Raw genomic sequence first — 15,284 nt, 5'->3', positions numbered from 1 at the left:
TAGACTTGGGCCCTTTTGGCTTCCGTAGACAGCTGAAGTTCTTCCTGTGAGGTCAGCGCGGTTGTGCAGCAGTATTAAGCACTGGACCCTAACACCAAACATGGCTTTCCAGTGTCAACGAGACTGCTTTATGAAGGAGGTATTGGATATTCCGTTTGTAACATATATTTAGGATTACTTATACTGTTGTGTATACCCTTTGTTTCAGCAAAAGCTAACGGTCTCAAGACATCTGACATCTCCGAAAACACGCGACATGTTCCAGTTAAATATAACTTACAATGACTTGCGTCAGCACACCTACTATTCATGAGTGCCAAAGTTTCCATGAAGGAATTCATTATTCAAAACCAATTTCAAAAACCTTAAAAATAAACCTCTCACCCTCAACATTTAGTGCTTATCAAAATAATCGTTCCATAACGTGCCATCTTATTGGTGTTTTTATTCAACCACACCTTGCCTACAGTCCCATGATGTGTCTACCAATGCACCGCATCTGTTATTTAGTTCGTCACCACTGTAGTGTCCTGCTGCCCTGCTGAACATAAACAAGAAGTCAATGGAAAGAAAGAAACTGTTAAAGGCTTCAACGTCAAACTTCAAGATACCATCTTGTTTCCGGAGGGGGGTGGTCAAGTAAGTTGTTTTTTTTTAGTTTCTGTTTTGTAAATTAACTACACGCTTTACATGGATATCAAGTTACTGCTTAAAATTTACTGCCAACACTTTTAAATGAATGGCTGCAATTCAACATTGGGGCGCATTATTAGGACGACTTAACTCAAATCATCAGTGTTCTCGAAAGTATCACTTAATGGAGCATGTGTTCCTCCAGCCGGACGACCATGGGTTAATAGGAGACGTGCCAGTCATCAAGGTGACGAGGCATGGGGCTGATGCCGTCCACTTTGTTAGCTCCTCGCTGGAGGTGGGCCAGGAGGTGCAGCTTAAGTTGGACTGGGACAGGAGGTTTGACCACATGCAGCAACACTCGGGTGAGAATGCACTCAAAAGCCACACCCATCATATTCTTCAAGAGAATAGCCTTTTAATATAGAGGAATAACTGAATCATGTCACTTATAACATATTGTAGCTGTTTGCATATTTCTAAATGTCTCTTTTGAAAATATTGTCTCTATATGAACAAGTCTATAGGTATGAGTTTCAACTTTTTTGTTGTTATTTTCCTTATTAGGTCAACATCTCATCTCCGCCCTGGCAGAAACAATGTTCGGCTTTAAGACAACTTCATGGTAAGTCTACTTCGTAACCTAAAATGTTTAAATCTCCCTTTCTGTTTGACTCAGAGAAATATGGCTGCACTGATAACGGCTGTGTTTCCTTTATGCTCGTGATTTTTTTTATTTGGCAGTATTTTATTTAACAGACTGCCTTCATACATTTCTGCTTTAGCTTTTTCCTAATTAACACTTTGACTGTGTTAATGACTCTTGCTGTAAGAATGTTCACTGTTTAGAAGAAATAATTGTATACTGCACATCTGATCATAAAACACCCTGATGTGGTGCCCTTGCCTCCAGGGAGCTGGGGCGCCAGCGGAGCAACATAGAGCTGGACACGGCCAGCGTGACCCCGGCCCAGCTGCAGGCCCTGGAGGAGGCCGTGAACGAGAAGATCCGGGCCCACGTCCCAGTCACCCTGCAGCTGCTCGCCTTGGACGACCCCGCCCTGGAAAAGGTGAGCACAGAGAAGTTTCTTAAAAGGCTCTAGTTCAGATAAGTATTGGGTCATTAAACAGGGCCTTATTTCCAAAGTGACCTACAGTTTACTTTCCTATAGCTACACACTAATAAAAATTGGGTAGGCAATTTGGCGACCAACAGCCCGGAGTGGGTTTTAACCTGCGTTGTGTGCGTGAACCAGGCCAGGAGCCGGGGGCTGCCTGATGACCTCGCAGGCCCCGTCCGGATCATCGACATTGAGGGTATCGACGCCAACATGTGCTGCGGAACCCATGTGTCCAACCTCAGCCAACTACAGGCAAGACTCTATACCACACATACACACCAAGGCAAACCATGCGTTTTGGTCACATTAACAGGTGTCCAGGTTATTGTCCTTCCATCTGACTTGTTAGTGATAAAATCAGGGACATTTTTAACACTCTTTACATTATTCTAGGCGATTAAACTCCTGTCCACCGAAAAGGGAAAGAAGAACAAAACTAACCTGATCTTCTTGGTGGGAAACCGGGTTCTGAAATATGCAGAGAAATGCTACAGCACCGAGCGGTCGCTGGTCTCCCTTTTAAAGTGAGCGCTTAACCCTTTCTACGATTGAACAGCCTTTTTACAGAAATATCCAAAGAGTGCCCTAAACAAAGAAAAAAAAATACTTTTGTTTTTCTCTCAGAACTGGACCTGACGAGCACGTAGAGGCCGTCGCCAAGACCCAGAAGTGTGTGAAGCTCCTGCAGAAAGTAAGCTGATCTCCACCATCACAGTTATTAACTTATTTTCAATAAACTAAGTAGTATCTTACAGGTGTTATTTGTATATTTCCAAATCGTCCTGTCATATATTAACGATAATCTAAATCATGCATTTGTTCTTGCAGAGCAATCTGGGCTTGCTGCGAGACTTGGCCCTTCTCATCGCACAGAACTTCAAGAGCAGCCCACAAAGAGGCAACTTCTTCACCTTGCACAAGTAAGACCTTTTTCGGTTAGCTCACGCCCTGCCGAGATGGCAGGTTGTTGTTAATGTAATGAGTTTGTTGAACTCCACTTTCATCTTTTTTGCGTCCTGCAGAAAAGAAGGCGACAACGAATTCATGAACATCATCGCAAACGAAATCGGCCCCGAGGTGAGACGATGATTGCAATTGTGGATATTTGAGTGCATCAATCTTAAACCTATATTGGGTATTAACGGCATTAACCTTCCTCTTTACCCATGGAGACGCTGGTGTTCCTGAGTGTCGGGGAGGAGAAGGGGCCTGGGCTGTTCCTCCTGGCCGGTCCCAGTGATGTGGTTTCAGAGATGGGACCGCGGTAAGGGTGGACACACGGCACCTCCTCACCCGTTCCTGTCTGGACACCTTTTGATGTGTCTGTTAAAACATGTTCTTGTCAGGAACATTGCCCTCAACACAAAGCAGTTCAACAATTGCACAATTCTAGATAGATCCTTTTCAAAGAGGTGGTAGGTCAAACACGGGTGTCGCTCATAAAGCCAATTATTGTTCTGCTCCTTATATGTACCTTGGTACAGGTAGTATAGTTATCTTCACTAATTAAGACTAGTGGTTCATAAAAGTAGCAGACCGTAAAAAGTATTAAGAGTGACACCTGTGTTTGGTCTACGATGACCCCCGTGTGAAAATGTGAGGTTTTCAAATGTGAGGATGTCAGTTTTGAAACCATTTCTATTCAACATTTAGACTTCTCCAAAGTGATTCTGGTCGCTGAGGAGAAAGACGGTGTTAGACATCTGGGTCAAGGAGGCCAATATTAGGGATATAAGAAGTTGTGTTGGTATAGATTTGGCTAGTATTACAGCTATTTCCTCTGCTGTTCGCAGGGCCCTGGAGATGCTTGAAGGGAAGGGGGCGGGGAAGAACGGGCGGTTCCAGGGCAAGGCCAACAGCCTGGCACGGCTAGGGGAGGTGGAGGCCGTGCTCCAGCAGCGCTGCCAGCTACTGGCCTCAGGGGAAGAGTAAAGGCACCAGCCCATGAAAGCGGAAGAATACTCTGAAACCCAGGGATGGGTTGGATGTGTAGAAATCCCAGCTCTTCTGACAGCTTACTTTGTAGAATTTGTTTTGAAATCAGAAATTTAGTTTTGTGGTAAACACAGAATGTAAGACTTACATGTGTACATGTGTTTTAAACTCAGGACGTGTAGATTACATGTTGGGCTCTGCTGAATTTATCTTAATGTTGAGTAGGATTAACATTTCTTTTTATAAAAAATTATGTATACTTTCCTGTCCTATTTTTCTGGTGATCTTCACGTGCTGCTATCATTAGCATTGTCTTGTTCAGTTGGAATCAATTTGAGGAGAGGCAACAATTTTTTTTTATACATTTTTATTCATCAAAAATAGGTGGTGATTCAATCAGCATTACACAATTTAAGCAATCCCATCCTGATTTGCTTTCTCTTCATGCATAAAACTCATCCCTTCCCACGTGGCCGTAAAAATAAAAAAAGTTTACAGTTGGTATGTCATTTTCTATTTACAGTGGTCGTGTACAACCTATAAGAAATTGGCTTGGAGAAGGCGGTACAGAGGAATTATTGTTCACATAGAGGTCCTTTTCTCATATTCTTTGGTCGTTTGGTGAAGATTATGGATCGTCGCCGTAGTTCCTTAACCCATTGGATTAACTATCTTCATAGAAATGTAGTTCTGTTGGTGAAAAAAAAAGTGATAATTGTATTTAATCACATAACTTTTACTTTGTTTCTTGGGTTAGTTTGATTGTCAGAATCATAGATCATCTGTGTGTAAATATGTGCTTTAATTCGTTAATTCATTAATTCGTTCGACATGTGGCCAAGATGAATCCGTCTGAAGCCACTAACTGTTGAGCTCGTTCTTACCGGCAAGGAGTACAGGAGGATTCCGAGGAAGAGCCCCACGATAACCAGGAGGATCAGCATGATGAAGAGGCATCTGAAGCGGCGCCACACGATGAACTTCATCGCCTTGCAGGGGCTGGTGAACCAGAAGAACGAGGTGTCTGGCCGACTGGTGGAGGAAGCATACACTCGTTATTCAGGATGACTGAACTACGAAAGGACTTTAAACTCTTTATACACCGATGAGATGATGGAAAACGTAAAGGGTTTTATACACGTCATAACGGGTAGGAGGTCATGATCCGCCGGACACTGGGGTTCGAACCTGAAACCATTTGGCTGACCAATCCTCCCCGCTGGACTTTTCACAGCTGGGTGAGAGCATGTGTGTCGGGAAGCGCCTCTACTTACTTGGGGGGTTCTAGTCTGGGGTTCATGTTGGGCTCATCCCGGCCCTTTCCAGCCGGTTTCTCATCTGCATCCTCATCACCCACGATCTCCAGCGTCATCTCCACCTTGCCCTGACGCACACACACACAAACACACGCACCACATTAGGGCTTAACATCCAACATTCATTTGCACATTTACATTACTAAGCATAATAGTTTGTCAAAGAAAATCTTGGCATTCGACTGCAAAAACAACTTTTGAGTTCTAACCCAGAACATTGATACAAGATTTCAGGGCCAATAGCTTGATTCAAGACCAGCTGCCCATCTGTCAATAAATGGACTACTAATGAAATAATAGTGTGATTTACAATGCAGGAACACGGTTCCACGATCAATGAATACCATGAATATATAACAACCCTATAAGTTACCAGGTTGCTAAGGCCATCATACAATACCTCTACCAGCCTGGTCTGGGTTACTATTGATCACTCTTTACACTCTTCCCATCATGCACCGTGAATAACCAAACCACGCCCTCTGTACTCACGCCCAGCTCCTTCTTGCCGTCCTTGTCGATGGTGCAGGGCCACCAGCCGCGCACCGACTTCTGGGCCAGCAGGGACTGGGCCTGCTGAGACTTGCTCTTGTCCGGGCCGCGCTCCATCATCTCCATGCTGCACTTCTCTGGCGTCTTGGCGGGAGGGATCAGGGAGCGCAGGTCCAGCTCCACCACACCTGACACACGAGGGAGCCCGTTAGCTCACGAGTCGAGATGCACAGCGACCTGTGTCTAGCGCTGACTCTCACAAAGACATCTTTCATATTTTTCTTAGTTTATGATGTGTTTATATGTGTCCGTCTGCCTGTTCTGTGACGCACCGACAGTTATTTGTAAACAAACAACGTTTCAAACAACCAGTAAATATGTACCCAAGTAATCGTCCAATGAGAACTTGTCGTTGTCCCATATCTGAACGATCAACTTGGGAGGAATCCTGAACTCTGATTTGTCAAGATTCCAGAAATGTTCCTGTTTGGGAAAAAGGAAATTAAACCTTATAATCATATATAATACATGTTATGTTGCAGTCTAGTTATCACGCTGGGCTCTGTGTCCCACGGGGGAATTTAAGGTAATTTCCCTCAGGAGACTAGTTACATTGGACGTACCTTCTTGGAGACCAGACAGAGCTGCTCCGCGGGCAGGTAGTCAAAGTTGAAGATGAACCTCCAGTTGAAGTTCCCGTCTCCGTCCAGTGACCTGTAGTGGACGTCCGTCTTCTGCTTTTCCTCCTCCATGCCTGGCATCCAGCTGCAGGGTCAAAGGTTATACCATGCCATAAGTGAAACTGCAACTGAACCTCCCGGGCTTAACACAACCGAATACGTCGGTGTGTATACTCAGCACCGGCTCTGACACCAAAAAGAAAAAAAAGGGTTCAGGAAATAGTGAGACTTCTGATCGATCTAATACACAAACGTTTTAAAAGGTGCAGAAGAATGTCCATGCGTTTATGGAGTCATGCACCATGACCTGCTGTAGGTTTAACCAAATTGACTCCATCTATGTGCTTTGCAGACGTACCCCTTGACGTAGATGTCACTCATGTGCTCTCCGGTGATGCTCTTCTCATCAAGGGTGACGTCGGTGGTGTTCCACACGATGACCCGCAGGATGTTTCTGAAAAGTTAACCAAAAGGCAAAAACCTTTGCATCAGTCAATTTTTTTTTTCCTTGGTTCTCAAACAGTACTGAAAATCAGTGTCAAATCAGATCAATTAACAAATAAAAGAGGTTATTGAAGGGCAGCTCATACTTCTTGGCCTTGCGTGGGGTGATGTCAAAGGGAGGGCCGGGCACGCCCAGGCTCTTGGGGAAGACGTCCACCCACATTTGGAGTCGTCCCTGAGAGGAGACACAGAGCAGGGGTCATGGAGAGTTCCTCAGGGTCACTCGTTTAGGATAAAGACATGAGCACAGTTCAAGGTGGCGCTGAGGGGCAGGACAGCGTAGCGGACAGGGTGTTCGACTCCCAGCCGAAAAGAACTGGGTACGATTCCCAAACGAACCTATAGGGATCCTTGAGTCAGTTCTCCATCACCTGTATATTCCCTGTCAGTGGCTTCGGCTGATGGACGTAGCTATTAATTAGACTCAAAAGGAGTAGTAAATACTGATGATGAATGAATGCAAAATGATTGAATATGTCGATAAAACTAAATATTGAAATAATTATGCATCACATGCTTCATAACTGCACTGCACATGTTCAATAGGGCACGGGCTAGAGAGGGAGCGGGGTTTGTTTGATATGGGCGTGTCTCTGCCCACCTGGGAGAGCGAGGGCTGGAAGCTGCTGTACAGGGTCCGGGTCTCAACGTGCTCCGGGACCAGCCCCTGGGTTCTGAGCACGTGCAGACACATGCGCTCGCGGGCCGGGCCCAGGTGGTGGTGCACCTCCTTGTTGGCCTCTGGATGGAACGTTTTCGGGAAAAAATTCAAGTCATTGCACAATATCTTGAATGTTTCTTCAATGTTGTAAAGCTCATTGTAACATTTTTGAAGTTTCAAAATTCTTATAAAAAAAAGGAGAGAATTGAATCATAAATTCATCAATGACAGAACTGCATTATTGTTTTTTAATTCTGGATAAAACACTCTATGAAATGAATGACTGGTCCTTACCAAACTCGGCCAGGGTGTAGTCTCTGCCCATGAAGGTGAGCGTGTTGCCGTTGTCCTCAGTCCTGGGTTTGGACAGCCCTTTGAGACGGGCCACGTTGTCCAGGATCTGAGACGGCTTCATCTGGTCCCGCCACTGGTTGACCCCAGATCTAGAGCCGGGGAGATAGACATCACACCACCGCCACCTCGCACCACCCACTACCGGTGCTCTGCTACAGTGTCGTTGTGCTCACATGCAGTAGGTCTGTGGCAGGCCGCAGTAGGAGTTGAACCGGGACAGGAAGCGGTTCTCCAGGTCTATCACCGTCTCGCCCACCTTCTCGTCCCGGGTCAGGAGGTCGTAGTCGTACACGGAGATCTTCAGGTCCTTCTCCTGAGGCAGGTAGCACGACATCTCAAACATCCTGAACAGACAGAGAGGATCATGCGTTACGGGACGCATCTTTCTGCCCGGCTACACATTCTCAATCCTCCTGAACTTCTTCCAATCACTTACTTTCCAAACACAGGGTTGGTGTTGTTTGGGACGTAGTGGTCACTGTCATCGATTCTGTTCCTCCCGAGGGTTATCTTAATGTATGGATCACACTGAACAATGGGGAATTAGAAAGAAGCTTTTAGGTAAAACAGTTGATCCTTTAAAAAAAAAAGAAAAAAAGAATATATATATATATAAACTTTTTAAACTAGATGCTGTGTGTGAGTGTGGCTGTGTTTATGGGTGTGTGTGTCTGTGCCCCTGTGTGTCCCTGTGTGGGTATATGAGCCCAGATAGCTGTTCCCATACTCTGCCGTTGTTGTCTTTGGGCTGCAGGTCTATGGCCCTGATGATGTAGACCCGCACCAGACACTCCTGCGGCCCGCTGTCGGGCAGCTCTCTGAACTGCCTGGGCGGAGCCATCACCCCGGGGTCATCAGACAGGGGGTACACCCTGAAGGAGCCCTGGGACAGCCAGCAGAGAAATTCATCAATAGACCGCTCTATGGACGGTCTGCGCTCTGTCGATATGTACTCAAAACACACAAATGTGTATGCATGTATACATGAATACATAATTACATGCATACTTGTATGTACAAATACATACATGTATACATAAATACATACATACAAGCATACATGTATACATACATACATTCATGCGCACTAACAGACTTGTACTAAGTATTACGAAAACAAATACCCTCTGTATAGTATAACATTGCTACGGTTCAATTGGCGCGTCCTAAATATGATAAAGGATTCACGGCTTGTACCTTGAACTCTCCCACCACGTCGGGGTCGTCGTCCTTGCTCTGCTTCTTGCCTCGCTCCAGCTTGAAGGTGTCGCAGAAGTCCGTCAGCCCGTTGAACTCCGGCAGGTCCTCCAGTTCGTTGTCGTACGCCTGTGGATTATTAGTTAAATATGCAATAAGAAAGGCTGAGATCGAGAAAGTGATAGCCAGCTTGTACTGTAAATTCACTTTGTTGTTGTTAGCTTTTGGCCTGAATTTAGTGTATCGCTGTGTATCTCTCGCACATCTATCTCTGAATATATTTACCTTATGCGATGGTGATTCCTAGAGCTACACACAACTCTGACGGGTGTTGTAAATTCACGTCATTGCTCAGCCTCACTTCTAAGCCACCTTGTCTGAAATGGACTAAGTATAAATACACATTGACATGATGGGAGCTGAATACCTCCAGCGTGTCGTATCCCTTCTGCAAGTACACTCCACATCGCTCCCGATCTCCCATGGACGCGTAGAACTTACTCCACCAGTCCTCCGTCTCCTTCTCCTAAAGACCCAGACGACATCTTTAATCCCCCAGGTTGAAAAACAGCGCCCTTCAACTGTGAAAGGTGGTATATCGATAGGTACATCACCACTATTGATAAGCTCTTAGGAACCTCATTAGGTATTGTTAGCTCTCACCTTTTCTGCAATCTTTGGGGAGGGAAGGCCAGAGCACAGAACAAAAAGGGGACGAACAAAATGACATGTCAGGGACTGAGCGACAACATTATCGCAAATTAACAGGACATGGCGAGTGATTTAAGTAAAAAAATCACTCACCATGTCAAAAAGCCAAAAAACATCCAGAGATTAAAAGCAGATCTCTTGAAAATTGATTTTGCTTCAATTCGTTTTGAAAATTATTATGAAGCAGGTTATTTGCGGTTGTGAAGTAAGTGTTCAGTGCACAGTGTCAAGATTGGAAATAAGCGGTGGTCCAGAAGAAGGCGTGATTAGCGTGAACTCAGCGCTCTTATGTCATTGGTGCCAAGCCGTGTGAATCAAAAGACTATGATAAGGTAACCATACATACAAAATGGGAAGCAGGGGTCGCCATTTTGTCGAGTGCGGCTGACATACTGTGCATAAACTGGAAGCCAGAGCAAAATATATATACGATTTGATCCTAGAGTCATATCTTGTGTTGGTGAATGTTATGCAATGCAAAAGAGAATTAATGTGTCGTAAACCAGGTTTACAACGCATTTGTGCTGAAACTGTGGTGAACTTATGATGACATAATTATTAAAAGTGTTATTATTCTGATTCTTATTATCATTATTACTGAGTTAGTCAGGCAGGAGGGGTGAGCTGTTTACCTGAGCCTCTAGCAGCGGCCTGTTCTCGTCCATGGAGATGGAAAGATGAGGGGCAGTAGAGGACATCAGAGACACTGGGACATACAGGGAGAGTGGGACTCAGCGTTTGTGTTCGAGAGTGTGTGTTGTGTTTACCTATGTGTGGTAAGTGTGTTACAATAACTTGCAGGAGATGTAAGTTAAAATAATTTCAAATAAACTATATAAACTTTACTTGACATACAAATAAACACATCTAACACAATATTATGCAAATAACTGCAAAAATATGAAGAGATTAAAAATAAATTAAATATATTTAGCCATTTAAAGAATAACGGTGACAATAAAAGCGAGCTCAACGTAGCGCTGGCCCAGGCTCTCTGGCCGGTCCGGTCGGTCCTTGGCGGGTCCGGCCCACTCACTCTTGTTGGCCATGCTGCCCTCGGCGGTGATGACGTGGGGGTCGCAGCGGAAGCGCTCCAGGGACGAGATGGTGCACTGGCCCACCACCGGCTTCCTGCCGAATGGCCGGTGGTCGATCACCTTCAGCACGATGGGCGGCGTGTACATCTCATCCTTGGGCAGGTACTGGAGGACGGAGGGGAACGTTTACATATGAGGAGAGGAGGAGGAGGGGGGGGGGAGGCAGGAGAGTGTTGTGACGTAGTGGACCTTGACTTCCTGTATAGTACTCGGTGCAATCCCCAATGGGCCCGTCTCCATAGACTTTCTGTGTCATCCCATAGCTAGAGATGGCTCACTATACCTATTGAGCATCTGCTAAATGACCATATTTTAAATAGCATTTTTATTTTACATGTTTTACGTATATTAGAGTGTAAATATCTATTCAGTCATTTGGGAGTTGCTTTTATCCAAATTGACTCACAATGATTACAGATGCAGGTCATTATGGAGCAGGTGGGACAGGAGGATAGATGTCTGGACTAAAGGAAGCCTACAGGCACATGCGATTGGCTGACCATCGTCAAGGGGGCGGAGCCAAGTTGCTCAGCTGAGGAGCTGAGCAACTTGGCTCCGCCCTTTTGACGCCCTTTTCCCACATAGTTATCCCAATTGAAAACAATTTCAGCATCAGATGTCTAGCATCACGTCAGGGGAATTCCCTGACACACAGGTGTGTGCGTGTGTTCATGCGTGTGTGGGTGTATGTGTGTGTGCATATGTGCGTATATGTGTGCGTGTGCGTGGCCAGTTCTGCCTCACCACTTGTATGAAGAGCACAGAGCTGGGGAAGTTGGGGCTCTTCTTCATGTTCCTGATGACGGCCGACTCCACCCTCTGACCCCCACACTCCACCACCAGGCTGGGGGAGGACACGGCTGCCAGCTCGTAGGGCTTCATGTTGCGCAGCCCCCACACCAGGATCTGGACACACGGACGGACATGGATTAACATGCAGACAGACGGACGACCGGAGGGACGTGCAGGCGGACATGACATGAAGAGACAGATGTTCGGATATGCTTCTATTCATCTTGGACAGTGTGTGTGGTCTGTGTGTGGGGTTATTGCGGGCGTGTGTTAGTGTAATCGTGTGTGTGTGTGAGGGAGTGGGTGAAGGAGCAATTGAGTGAGTGAATGTGTGTGTGTGTATCTTAAGTTTCTTTCCCACATAGTTACCGGTAAATTCTTGGGAAAACAATCAGGCACCACTAGTTATTTTCCCTATTCAGGCATGCAGCCACTATATGGAACATTTTTGTCTTGCACACTTTCACACATGGCATAGCAATGGCAGAATAGATGTGTGTGGGTTTATATGGGATATTAATATGTGTGTTTACGTGTGTGTGTGTGTGTGTGTGTGTGTGTGTGTGTGTGTGTGTGTGTGTGTGTGTGTGTGTGTGTGTGTGTGTGTGTGTGTGTGTGTGTGCATGTGATTTAAGTGAGAGTTTGTGTTTATGGGGTATATGTGTGTGTGCGTGTATACGTGATATAAGTGAGTAAGTGTTTGTGATATAAGGGAGTGGGTGTGCGTGATATGAGTGTGTATGTGGGTGTGAGTGATATATGTGTATGTTTGTGTTTGTGTGTGTGTGTGTGTGTGTGTGTGTGTGTGTGTGTGTGTGTGTGTGTGTGTGTGTGTGTGTGTGTGTGTGTGTGTGTGTGTGTGTGTGTGTGTGTGTGTGTGTGTGTGTGTGTGTTACCTCCACAGCGGTGAGCTGCACTACAGGTCGTATCCCCTGCGGGACCATGTAGAGGTTCAGAGATCTCATTGGAGGAACCAGAGGAAGGTCTATCGGAGCATTCTGGAAACAATGGAGCGAGGAAGTCAGGTCATGAACACAAGCCTCTTCCCTTTTTAGTCAGGAACACATTTTTCCGTACAATTGATATGATTAGCGTTTAGATCCGTGTTTAATTATTCTTCTAACTGCTGACGGATTTAATTCCTGTTTGGACAATTCTCGATGTGGGCGATAAGCAGTAAAGGTAAACATTATAAGATAAACATTATTATCCCAAAGGACAATGGTTTGGACAAACTAAACCAAACATTTAACCTTTCATTTGAGACAAACGGACAAGAGAAGAGCAAGACAACCGATTTGCCTCTTGGCCTAAATTGAAATCAGCGGGGGGCGAAAGAGTGACCCAGTGCGATGAGAGCCTGTGTGCCTCTTTCAGCTTTCACACACATTGGACATAATGAATAAAATAAATACAATAAATCAATTGCATCAGAGTATGGATCGCTCCTCTCTCGGACCTTGTCTTTGAGGATGAGCTCGGCTGCCAGCAGGGCCTCCCCTGCCCTGTGACCCTTCTGCATGATGGGGTACCACAGCAGCTTGGGGGTCCGGTCCCCGTTGGAGCTCAGCTCCACCAGGGGAGGGAACACCGTCCGGCCCAGCAGCTCATTGTTACCCTGGACGACGCAAACATCAAACAGATGCAAACATCAAACAGATGCATTCATGTCCTCAAGCATCCAAATGGTTATAAATGTACTCGTCCGTCGTCTCCGGGGATTCAAATCACTTTACGTCTAATGAGCTCCAGGAGTACCATCCACAAATGCATGGTTACAATAAAAGGCAAAATATGATAAACTTCTTACTCTATCTTCTTCTAGAATTTCTATAGCTTCTCTACCGGAGACCTGTTGTGTTTTCTAAGCTGCAACTTGTTCTTGCTGCACTTTGTTGTAAGACATCATAGTTAGAAAACTTCTGCTAATTGTCTGAATCTAAAATGTCCTGCTGTGCTTGTCTTTTATATATTTTGTACATGTGGTACATAGCCCACAAAACAGACAAGGTGTGCCTCCATCAGTCAACCCACCACTTGGTCATAGTCGTAGAACTCCAGCACCACTTTGGGGGGGTCGCGGGCCAGACTCTGAGGGTCCCCGTAGATCTCCAGGTCGTTGAAGATCAGGGTCTGGTCCCAGGTGGGGTTCAGCGTGGACTTCAGCTTCTCTGTGGTTTTACTCAGGTGCAGGAAGGACACGTGTGCAAACGGATCTGTGACGGCATTTGGAACAAAGGGGAAAAGTACTTCTCATCCCCGAAGGTATTGGGGTAGAGCGCCAGGGTCTGCACTGTAGCATGTCATCCGAGAGCAATATGTCTAACCTGTACATTATCCGTTAATAAAATAGTAAGCATGACACAGTTAAAGGAGCAGTAGGCCATATTTCTGAACAACAATAAAGTAAAAAAAATCATTATGAAAGTACTATTATTATACCACCAGGTGTGAGTGTGATTAGCCGTTAGAAGTGGGAGTTTCCGACTAGATGTATGATGGATAGATCCACTGTCCACTGTTTAGGCTAGTAGGCTGATCTATTCAACATAGGTGATCTATTCATCTAGGTGGATACGCCCACTTGTGATGACACTAAGGCACAGGAAAAGGCATAAGGTATATAAGGGGCATTTAAAATAAACCAACAGAGGAGTCTCTGTTGGTCTTATGCTACACATGTTTATGTTACCAGAAAAGCTGTCTTTGTCCATGGACGCCAGCTCTCTTGCTTGGTAGACATACACACGGAGATGGTAGACAAACACATCTAAAAATAAAGGATAAAGCACAACTCTTTTATCATGAAAAACCCTACTTGGCAACAGTTAAAAATGCAGCATACATGAGAAATCCTTATATAAGTGTAAAAGCGTATTGTGTTTGGGCGTTTGTGTAAACTGTGTGTGTGTGTGCGATTGTGTGTTTGTGTGTGTGTGTGTGTGTGTGTTTTGTGTGTGTGTGTGTGTGTGTTTTGTTTCTGCATCCCCATGACATGTGTTCATTTGGGTAGGACTTTGTTGTGGTGGACATACTGTCAAAAGAGCAGGACACAGTGGGTGTGTTGGCTCCGAATGCCTTCGTGCTGTCAGAGCTCTCCTTCTCCTCTGTGTTCACACCCTGCAGACACAAACACAACCCCACACAGCTGATACTCGCACCTATAAGTCAATATTAAAAGCTATATTTATCTTGTGGGCTGAACCGATGCCGTGATGGTCCAGTTTATATCATCCGGTTACCCCTGCGATTAGTTTCTGACCTTGTATTAAGCTTTGTAAATACATGGTTATTGCTTTGTGTTTGCTTTTTTACCTGGCTAAGCCTCTTGTTGCTGTACAGATATAGGGCTGGAGGTATATTTATCTTGCGGTAAAATTTTACATGAAAGACTATAGGCTACAATATTTATTTCTCACCAATGCTCCCTCTAGTTTAAAGATGGCCGCCGCTCCCAGACGGTCTTCCGGTGCCATCTTTCTACTCCAGCGCCTGCGACGGAATCTATCCGATGAACGCTCCTTCCTGTGGAAATTCCAGCCAATCAGAGAAGAGAACTCCCAGCCCTCAGGGTCACCTCTGTCCCGTTTCTGTGGCCAAATGAAAAAAGTTGAAAAGAATGAACCAAAACTGTAAACAAACAAAAAAAATAAATGAATCTAATTATATATGTAAATATGGCCATCTGAATTGATTTGTTACATTATTTTATATTCTTCATTATGTGTAATTAACATATTCATTTGAGTCTGGAGAAAAGGGATCAAAGTAGGATGATGATGCGAAAAGAT

The 15,284-nt window shown here is 45.1% G+C and overlaps 2 protein-coding genes across 7 annotated transcripts in view; one reads left to right on the top strand and one right to left on the bottom strand.

The window, feature by feature from the left end:
• Window positions 1–18: 18 nt before the first annotated feature.
• On the top strand, window positions 19–4,189 carry aarsd1 (alanyl-tRNA synthetase domain containing 1). Its single transcript, XM_030339367.1, has 12 exons — window positions 19–139; window positions 511–639; window positions 839–998; window positions 1,201–1,258; window positions 1,547–1,703; window positions 1,890–2,006; window positions 2,148–2,278; window positions 2,379–2,445; window positions 2,583–2,674; window positions 2,777–2,831; window positions 2,927–3,018; window positions 3,548–4,189. The coding sequence occupies exons 1-12, from the start codon at window positions 101–103 to the stop codon at window positions 3,684–3,686; spliced, it is 1,236 nt and encodes a 411-aa protein (XP_030195227.1). The 5' UTR covers window positions 19–100; the 3' UTR covers window positions 3,687–4,189.
• myof (myoferlin) overlaps window positions 4,040–15,284 on the bottom strand; it is a 32,963-nt gene continuing 21,718 nt past the window's right edge. For 2 of the 6 annotated variants that reach the window (XM_030339359.1, XM_030339360.1), the window contains 26 exons: window positions 14,913–15,083; window positions 14,529–14,613; window positions 14,186–14,263; window positions 13,528–13,709; window positions 12,953–13,111; window positions 12,390–12,491; window positions 11,446–11,607; window positions 10,641–10,806; window positions 10,237–10,310; window positions 9,951–10,007; window positions 9,557–9,568; window positions 9,321–9,419; window positions 8,894–9,022; window positions 8,424–8,579; window positions 8,133–8,224; window positions 7,870–8,040; window positions 7,637–7,785; window positions 7,283–7,422; window positions 6,768–6,856; window positions 6,536–6,631; window positions 6,121–6,262; window positions 5,881–5,980; window positions 5,498–5,685; window positions 4,964–5,073; window positions 4,574–4,721; window positions 4,040–4,379 (listed from right to left, as the gene is read on the bottom strand). In XM_030339359.1, coding sequence (XP_030195219.1) covers window positions 4,341–4,379; window positions 4,574–4,721; window positions 4,964–5,073; window positions 5,498–5,685; window positions 5,881–5,980; window positions 6,121–6,262; window positions 6,536–6,631; window positions 6,768–6,856; window positions 7,283–7,422; window positions 7,637–7,785; window positions 7,870–8,040; window positions 8,133–8,224; window positions 8,424–8,579; window positions 8,894–9,022; window positions 9,321–9,419; window positions 9,557–9,568; window positions 9,951–10,007; window positions 10,237–10,310; window positions 10,641–10,806; window positions 11,446–11,607; window positions 12,390–12,491; window positions 12,953–13,111; window positions 13,528–13,709; window positions 14,186–14,263; window positions 14,529–14,613; window positions 14,913–15,083 — 3,096 coding nt within the window. In that variant the 3' untranslated portion in view covers window positions 4,040–4,340. The remainder of the gene's footprint in view (window positions 4,380–4,573; window positions 4,722–4,963; window positions 5,074–5,497; window positions 5,686–5,880; window positions 5,981–6,120; window positions 6,263–6,535; window positions 6,632–6,767; window positions 6,857–7,282; window positions 7,423–7,636; window positions 7,786–7,869; window positions 8,041–8,132; window positions 8,225–8,423; window positions 8,580–8,893; window positions 9,023–9,320; window positions 9,420–9,556; window positions 9,569–9,950; window positions 10,008–10,236; window positions 10,311–10,640; window positions 10,807–11,445; window positions 11,608–12,389; window positions 12,492–12,952; window positions 13,112–13,527; window positions 13,710–14,185; window positions 14,264–14,528; window positions 14,614–14,912; window positions 15,084–15,284) is intronic. The other 4 variants (XM_030339361.1, XM_030339365.1, XM_030339362.1 and 1 more) reach the window with 2 other exon arrangements.

Source organism: Gadus morhua, chromosome 18, assembly GCF_902167405.1.
Source record: "Gadus morhua chromosome 18, gadMor3.0, whole genome shotgun sequence".
Lineage (NCBI taxonomy): Eukaryota > Metazoa > Chordata > Actinopteri > Gadiformes > Gadidae > Gadus > Gadus morhua.
Note: the sequence above shows the minus strand (reverse complement) of the source record. Positions and strands in the feature narration are given on the sequence as shown.

Coding starts and splice junctions, on each gene's coding strand:
- aarsd1 (XM_030339367.1), top strand. CDS start 101: ATGGCTTTCCAGTGTCAACGAGACTGCTTTATGAAGGAG. Junction 140..510: donor GAGACTGCTTTATGAAGGAG/GTATTGGATATT, acceptor TCTGTTATTTAG/TTCGTCACCACTGTAGTGTC. Junction 640..838: donor TTCCGGAGGGGGGTGGTCAA/GTAAGTTGTTTT, acceptor GTGTTCCTCCAG/CCGGACGACCATGGGTTAAT.